Source organism: Plodia interpunctella, chromosome 26 (assembly GCF_027563975.2).
Source record: "Plodia interpunctella isolate USDA-ARS_2022_Savannah chromosome 26, ilPloInte3.2, whole genome shotgun sequence".
In the NCBI taxonomy this organism is placed as follows: Eukaryota; Metazoa; Arthropoda; class Insecta; order Lepidoptera; family Pyralidae; genus Plodia; species Plodia interpunctella.
The window spans coordinates 5,159,899-5,168,767 of record NC_071319.1 but is presented as its reverse complement, the minus strand read 5'-3'; the positions used below and the strand labels follow the sequence as shown (position 1 = coordinate 5,168,767).

Below are 8,869 nucleotides of genomic sequence, written 5' to 3'. Positions count from 1 at the left end.
CCAAATGCAATCACACCCTCCTTATTTTCAATTTCTAATTCCAAAGACTTTTCAATTGACGATAAATTGCCAACCACTATATTATAAAAATGGTATGATTTTGGCCTCTTTAACCTAGACTTTCTTAGGTTTAGTAACTATGTTTATACACCAGTTATGTTGTATTTTCTGAGGTTTCTTAACTAATGCTTAGGTAATTCGTTTTATTTTCAGAAGATGACTATTATTTATAACAATTTTTATTATTGTTGTTTGTAAATATTGTAACAATACCTACTTACTTACTGTTAAGGTCACATTGGAACATTATTATAATTTAAGACCTTTTTACCTACCCATTTTCAATGTCCTTTATTGTGGATGTTCCACACATAAAGACATTTAATATGATTCGATTAGTTGTCATCTCCGTTGAGCTTATATTTTCGATACTATCTGCAACATTATTTTTCCAACACTTTCGGTTTCGGCCGATATTATATAATGCACAAGTCGAATGGACCACACCTGGTTACGTCACTGTGATACATTAGCACAAAATGCACAGAATAAACGCAGGTTTAGTTATCAAAAGGCATTCGCTTATTGAGACGTGTCGGTCTGTTGATCGGACAAAATTAATGTCAGAGTGGAAATAAATATGTGATTTTACTGGCAAATATTCGTTTTTATACGGTAAGTTAAATAACTTATGACTTAAATATGTAACACGAACGTTAGATGTAAATATTTGCTTTTATTAATAACGTGAGGCTGTTTTTTTGTTCGTATATTTGTGGACCATGGTATTTTCTTTTATGACTCATTTCACACACATAGTTTGAAGTGAAAGTATTTCAAACGGGACATTGGTTTTTATATGATTTTATTTAGTTTCACCTGTCCCGTCTGTGTTTTATTGAAATTTTGCAAGTTTAAACCACTTACCAGCGGCAGTAAGGGTTTAACTAGAGTTAAAATTTCAACATCGGTTAAGTTTTCTTTACAATGCATTATAATGATAAATAAGGAACTCTTCAACGGGTTACTGCACTGTCATTATTTTTTTTGCACGCGTTGAATGCAACAAGATATTCCTATGGAATTAGTAGGTAGGTACTTCGGAGTAACTTCTTCGACGACCTCGGTGGCGCAGTGGTAAAGTGCTTACCTACCTCTTAGCCGAGAGATCCCGGGTTCGATCCCCGGTCGGGTCATGATGGAAAATGATCTTTTTCTGCTTGACCCGGGTCTTGGAATTTTATCTATATATGTATTTGATATAAAATATAGTATCGTTGAATTAGTATCCCATAACACAAGTCTCAAACTTACTTTGGGGCTAGCTCAATCTGTGTGATTTGTCCTCATATATTTATTTATTTATTCTTATATATCTTATTACTTACACTTTTATACTTATTTATCTGGAGATAGTTTGACAGTTGGAGAGTGACATAGGCTGCTTTATACCTTGCCGCGGGTGAAGCCGCGGGTTACATCTAGTGAATAATACTAATTCGTAGTTTTGAGTCGCGACTTTAGTTTTTGTTTCCATCGGAATTTCCCAACAATATATAACATAAATGGATGACCGTGTCGTGTACCCCGTGTGTACCTACTGTGTATGTTCATTTGTGCGCAGTGAACCTTGAAACTAGCGAACAGTACAGTGTTGTTTAGACACCAGCCTTCACACAGTACGCGAAATACAGCAATTCCAAAGAAAATTCTGATTGGCGAATTTGTATGGGAGAGAGAAAATAAATTTGCCAAATTACTTAATTATAGAAAAAATAATAGGATCAATCATAACTATTTTATTCATCCGTTTCCAGGATATGAAGCTGTTCATAATCTTTGTAACCTTGGCTGCCGCGTGCGCTGCCCAGAAATGCCGAGGCACGTTCTTCAACAACAAATATTACAGCATGGAAGTATTGAAAGAGGGGCTCAACAGAGTGAAACAAATGGTCTACAGCAAGAACGAGAACAGCGTCTACTTCATATACGACCAAGGAGGGCTCATATATTCAGGAGGAGCAGGCTACTACAATTTAGACAACTATCAAGCTGGATTCTTTATGGGAATAAGAAATGCCACAAGTTTTACCGTTGACGACAAAAAGAACAGACTTTATATAGGCTCTGCTGATGGATTGTACGCAGTCACAGATAGAAATCTACCAGAGAAATTTCCTATAAATGAACCAATTCTAAGTCTATATTTCAAGGATGATCTCTATTTTACAAATATACGTAGAAAAGTGTACAAATTTGATTTGGACGGCGTGAAAATGGTTCCCGAAATGCGTTACGATTTCGCTGATGATATTGTTATAGACGATGATAATAATCTCTTCTTTTTAAAAGATAAAAAAGTTTTTAGACTGAAATTGAATACTGGATCGCCTGCTTTTGAAGTCACTGATTTTCCAGTTAATGTTATGACTATGGATGTAGATGATAAACTGTATATAGCAACAAATGATGGCATATTTCTTTATAATAGATACAAGTATGCATTAGACAAGATTTCTAATTTAAGAAATGTGAAAGCCTTGGCTTTTGATAAGCGATGGGACCCTGTTTATATTGTCTTCGATTTATTAGTTAGGTTAAAGAATCCAGTGGAGTGTTATGAAGATGAAGACTCGTTTTTCAAGCGATAATACTTAGCTGATACAGTGAAATCCGTTCAAGAAGATTTCATCATGGATTTAGTAAGAGTCTTTGTATCTACTAATTCCATGGATTTCACAAATCCTTGTTAAAGCGTGATATCTAGTTATAGTATACTACTTAGGTACATTAAAAAAAACGGTCAAATGTGATTCAAAGTTTCGTTTTTGACATTAGAAAAAAGATTCTGATTTGACCATACTACTTACTAATTTGTTTTTGACATTAGAAAAAAGGATCCATGGATTTGACTACATGGATTAGCCAACATGGAATTAGTAGGTACTAGGGAGTAGGTGCCTACTAAATCCATCGTATCCAATTAAAATCAAATATGTTGGCCGTTCCACGTGACACCATTATTGATGCCTAACGAAAAAAAAGATAATTTATTTTCCTATTTAAATAGCATGACAAAGCTGGAATAAAAACTGATTTAACTGTGTACTCTATTATAATACATAGTACTTAGATATTTATTTAACTATATCTCAGTGATAAATAAAGCACTCACTTACAATTTCTAATACCAATACTTTTCTTTCTTATCTACCTGTACTGGTTTTTTTTATCACTGGACAAATTTTGTGAGCGGGGCATCATCATTATATAGTATAAAACAAAGGCTGGTCAAAACATCTTCCGTTGCGTTGACGTCCGATGGAACCACAATGGAAACCATAACAACACCTACTTTTGTCCAAATTACTAGAACGGCGCACGGAGCAATCGAGTCTAGTCCTTTAGAGCCACAGACCATTTGCCTTTACTAAATGGTCTGTGTTTAGAGTCGAGCGCCACTGCTCCGTTGCGACGATACAATACGTTGCAGCTCCGTTACATAGTATAAAACAAAGTCGCTCCCCGCTGTCTGTTTATCCCTATGTATGCTTAGATCTTTAAAACTGCGCAACGGATTTTGATTCGGGTTTTTTAATAGATAGAGTGACTCAAGTGGAAGGTTTATATTATTATGTATATAAGGTCATAATATTCCATCCGTGCGAAGCCGGGGCGGGCAGCTAGTGAAACATAAAACACAGCACGTCATTGCGCACACCCGTTTTAATTTTTTTTAACGATGCATACCAGGAATTAGTAGGTACTCCGACGAAGTACTTACTAAATCCATGGCATACCTATATATAGGGGGCAGCCATGGATTTAGTAAGGAGTACCTGCTAATTCCATGGGGCCAGCTATACACGACATGGGAAAAAGAACGAAAGAAAGTACTTCACGGAGTACCTATTCCAGGGTTACGTGTAATATATGTATAATATGTTTTGTAGTAAGCCTATGTGATAAGACTGAGTTGGTATCCAAAGAAATGGATATCAAAAAACGACAATTTTTTTTCTGTCTCCCATACAATTTGGCTGATCGGACTTGTATGTAATGTATACGCATGCAGCGCGTAGGATTCGAACCTGGGACCTTACGACTCGCTCAAACAAATAAGTATCTGAATACCGACAATGAATTTAAAAATATAATTTAAAAACATTACTGACAGAAGTCATTGCGAATAGTAAAAAAAATAGACAGGTTTATGAAATAATCTGTATTGAAAATAATCTGTATTTGTTCACTAACTCTTGTGTCTTTAGAAAAGAGGAAGGTAATTAAATTAATAATTAATTTTTAAATTTTAATTGTCCTACTATCTAGGTACTTATTATTAATGCTTGTCAACCTGTAATCGAAAAGTCCCAGGTTCGAATCCTACTCGTGCCACATGAGTTTGTATTCCAATCTGACTCATGTTAGTATTCATAGACCAACACTTGCTTCCGGTGACGGAAAACATCGTGAGGAAATCTGTATATATCACACTAGTTGACAGTTTATTTACAAGTGTATGCGATGACTTGCTAATAATTGTGGTAGGGGTTCGAAATGAATGAAAGAATGAAGATTATATAAATGCGAAATTTGGATTTGTATGTGTAAGCGAGTTTGGCTTTTACTCAATCACACAAACTCTATTTTAGACTGGTAATAGTGGCTCGCTTAGAACAAAAGATGAGCTACCTAAAGGTATCAAATCGGACTGTACCATTATCTAAAGGTTCTGCTATTATCTATACAACGACATAAAATCACGTTCGACGTATGGCAGCCCCTAAAATATTGTATTGACCCTCGCGCCCTGATGCAGCCAATTTAGCCTAAGAACGTATATGACTTAAACTAACCAATCATTTTCAGGATGAAGCTACTGATAGTTTTGGCCACCTTGACTGCCGTGAGCATTGGCCAGAAATGCCGCGGTACTTACTTCTCTTACCAATATTACAAAATGGAATTGTTGAAAGTCAAATTGCGACCAATCATACATATGGTATACACTAAGAAGCACGACAGCGTATACTATATATACGACAACGGAGAGGTCTGGTACTTCAATTTGGATAACCAAGGATCAAAGTTTATCCAAGACATAGTAAATGCTACCAGTTTAGCAATCGATGATAAAAATAACAAGGTTTACGTTGGAAGTACTAGTGGACTGTACAAAATTAACACTAATACAAATCTCGCGTACAAAACCTACAAAACAGAGCCAATTCTAAGTGTATGTTTCAAAGATGATCTCTACTTCACAAACAAACATAGGAAAGTGTACAAAAACAATTTTTACGGTGGCAAAATGTTATCTCAAATGCTTAATGATGTCGCCGATGATATAGTTTTAGATAATGAAAATAATCTGTTCTTTATGAAAGACAGAAAAGTGTATAGAATTAAATTAGATGCCGGAACGCCGGCGATAGAAGTAACTGATTTCCCCGTTAATTTTATGACCATGGACGAAGATGACAAACTCTATTTAGCTACTGATGATGGTATACTTCTCTACAATAAATACAGACATGTATTAGATAAGATTACTAAGTTATATGCGAACGCTTTAGTCTTTGATAAGAGACGTTACCCTGTTTACTGTGTCACTGATTCATTGTTCAGGTTAAAGGACCCAGTTGATTGCATTTTTTAGATTTGCCTGTTAGAAACCTTTTAGATCCCAAATGCATGTATTTGGGATTTCTTTCTGATATCACAGATATTATGAAATATACAAGTTTTAAATAAATACAATTATGGATGTTGTGTAAAAACGAACTAATCGTTGAGCTCGACAATATTGTTAGATGTTCAGTAGATTGCGTTAAACATGTTTAGTCGTTGGCACAAACACACATGTGTGTTGGTGATTAGGTTTTTATGTTAACCACTTAGTCACAAGGGTTGAATTATAAAATCAAGGTATTCGAGTTGTTGATTTTTGTATAGTCCGTCCTGCGTGCCGCCCATTCGAACAAGCCTTAGGGCCAGGCCATTCTTTTCCGTCATCTTCCGTTGCCTTGACGTCCGATGGAACCACAATGGAAACCATAACAACACCTACTTTTGTCCAAAAGAACGACGCACGGAGCAATCGAGCCTAGTCATTTAGAGCCACAGACCATTTGCCTTTACTAAATGGTCTGTGTTTAGAGTCGAGCCCCACTGCTCCGTTGCGACGACACAATACGTTGCAGCTCGTGTTTCGATAGGTTTTGACACTGACGTGCGTTGGAAAATTCATACAACTTCTTCGTTGTTCTGCGTTGATCCATGGACGGTTGTCAATATGTCGGAGGACGACGCAGCGCGTCTGAGCAATAGGGTCTTGCAGTACCCATGTTTGGCGAACATACCCTTTGACGAAGAAAAGTTTTAATAAAAGTATTTCATTGTATTACGTATTACGAATGTATAATGTATTAATATTTGTCTTTGCGTGTCGACGCTCGCACTCGTTTTCAGAATTAGATTTTGCGGGACAAGTTTTGTGTCACGGTCACAATTCTTCGGTGTCCAAAAATTACATTTTAAACATTAATTAACATTATTAAATGCACGCACGCCGAATTCCTTTCTTCGACTTTTGCTGTATGGTTGTATGGAAAAGTTGCGCATGCGCGTACATGCGCATGTGCGTTATGCCCGTGAAAAATCCGTGAAAAATTCGTCGAACATTGGCGGTTTCAATATACATTGTTGACTTTTCATTGCGGTAAATAAAAGCACTCGTGCAAAATACGCAATGTACCACGCAAAATAATGTCCAGTTTATATTAAAATTCCATATAATTAAGCAGAAGTTGTAAAATTGCACAAGGCGTAATATTGTAGTAGATGCTCCTTATTTTGAGGCGATAGGCCGCATAAGTTACAATTATATTATGTGTAAAAATATAATTATGTACTAATTTAAATTATGTATTGAATTATTTAATTAATTATTTATTTACCAATTAATTGTATTTGTTATTTATACTAATCCCAATCCATATCTATACACAGCTCGTACACAGTCATAACTACTTAATATTATAAATGCGAAAGTTTGTTACCTCTTCACGCTCAATGAAAAAAGATTCACCAATTGATATTCAAGATGCATTTTAGTGGACATAGTACGCGTGAATTATATTTTTGAAAGTGTATTTGTCCATTCCACAGACATAAATTGTCTGTGGTCGCGACCATTCGCGTCAAAAGTTGGGAGATAGTTGTATTTTGACATACCTATGCTCAAATATTAGTAGGATACCCTAGCTAAATGTTTAAAATACGCATTTAGCTAGGGTACCCTATTAATATTATAAATGCGAAAGTTTGTGAGGATGTAGGTATGTATATGTATTTGTTAATTGTTACTCTTTCACGCAAAATCTACTGGACCGATTGTTGTGAAATTTGGTACACGGGGAATATAACCTAGAATAACACCAATGTACTTTTTGTCCCGAAATTCCCACGAGAGCGAAACCCCGAGGCGCAGCTAGTATTGTATATATCTATGACCTAAACTGCACTATGGGTCCGGGTATTTTTTTCTTGTTGTTGATCAGTGTAACCATAGATTTAGATAGGGCCCCGTGTGAGTAACCATATGATTTAAAAGGGCCCCGTGGGTAACCATGAGTAAAATAAAATGAGAAGGTGCGCTGCAAGGTAATGTATTATTAATTATTACGAAACGAATACTGATACCGGTAGTTCTGATTTTTTGTCCTCGTGCCTAAAAAAAGTATCAAATTTAATATTCTTGATATGTCCATGAAAATGTCATTATTCTGTGACAAATCTGACTGAGAAAGACGCGTATACGCTGAAATAGCATAAGATATAAAACTGAAGGTAAGAATCACATTTTCACACGGATTTTTTATCATTCATTCATATTTTTAAGTGTGTTTTAATTTTTAAGCACTTCTTCTTCGCCTGCCTCTTCTTCAAGATTTAAGCTGACCCTGGGCTTCTAAGCGTCATAGCCGTAGATACATCCGGACTCTCTGTGAAAGAGAGAAGAGGAAGCCATACACTATTATATACATATTGGAATTAATAAAGTATGAACGTGGAGCACTTCAAAAAGGGCCTAGTATTGCAGATTGCAGAGGTCCTTAAGTTTCAATGACCATTTCGCATCAAAAAGTAGCGTGGCAGAGCCTAATTCTAAGCATATTTATTAATTTACACGAAACAAAAATATTTATTATTTAAATAGGTAGTAAGGTAGTACCTATTAAACTTTGAAATAATTACAGTGCTTCAAAATTGCCTCAGTCATACAGTGGTAAACAATTCTTATAATCCAGTGATGTGGGGCAGATCTATCGGACTTCGAAGAAGATATTCACCCAAGTTTTATTTACTGCTAATAATATTTTGTTCACTTGTGTGTGTGTACTTCTTCTATCCAGATGAAGTACACGTGGTTCAAGTGTAAGTTTTTGTTTTATTTATGCTCTCCTTTGTTCATCTTTTTCTTTGCGTGTCGACAGTAAATCAACGCTCTATTGAGTGCTAAATATATTATTGCCAGAACAGAGCCACTTCGGTCCAAACGTCTGTACTCGGGCTGACTTGTTGGCAGCTTCCGATGAAGCCATCAAAGTGGCTCGGTTCTTCCTTGTTTATTTTCTTGGCTCCGTCCGCCGCCGCGCCGCCATTGCTTGATAAATCGTAATTATAACGTGATGTGATCATTATAATACGTGTGCCTAAATTTAATTATAATGCCAAATGTTGATGAATATTTTTCTTTGTTTTCAGAAATTTATTATCAGCGTAAGTATTTTTATTTTTAATAATTAATGTAAACAATTATGGTATTATGTATCATTTAGCGTGTTGATAGAATTTTTACTTA

The 8,869-nt window shown here is 35.7% G+C and overlaps 1 protein-coding gene and 1 long non-coding RNA gene across 3 annotated transcripts; both read left to right on the top strand.

Annotated features, from left to right (window-relative positions):
• The first annotated feature begins 469 nt into the window (after window positions 1-469).
• On the top strand, window positions 470-6,956 carry LOC128681122 (uncharacterized). Of its 2 annotated transcripts, XM_053764752.2 has the most exons (3): window positions 470-675; window positions 1,818-4,282; window positions 4,873-6,956. In XM_053764752.2, the coding sequence occupies exon 3, from the start codon at window positions 4,874-4,876 to the stop codon at window positions 5,660-5,662; it is 789 nt and encodes a 262-aa protein (XP_053620727.1). In that variant the 5' UTR covers window positions 470-675; window positions 1,818-4,282; window position 4,873; the 3' UTR covers window positions 5,663-6,956. The 2 variants fall into 2 exon arrangements, with proteins under 2 accessions (XP_053620727.1, XP_053620726.1); XM_053764751.1 differs by lacking the exon at window positions 4,873-6,956 and having other exon boundaries at window positions 518-675; window positions 1,818-3,188.
• Window positions 6,957-7,675: 719 nt separating this feature from the next.
• On the top strand, window positions 7,676-8,734 carry LOC135309975 (uncharacterized). The gene is made up of 3 exons (XR_010370247.1): window positions 7,676-7,854; window positions 7,925-8,116; window positions 8,265-8,734. It is a non-coding gene; the product is annotated as an uncharacterized LOC135309975 (long non-coding RNA).
• The last annotated feature ends 135 nt before the right edge of the window (window positions 8,735-8,869 follow it).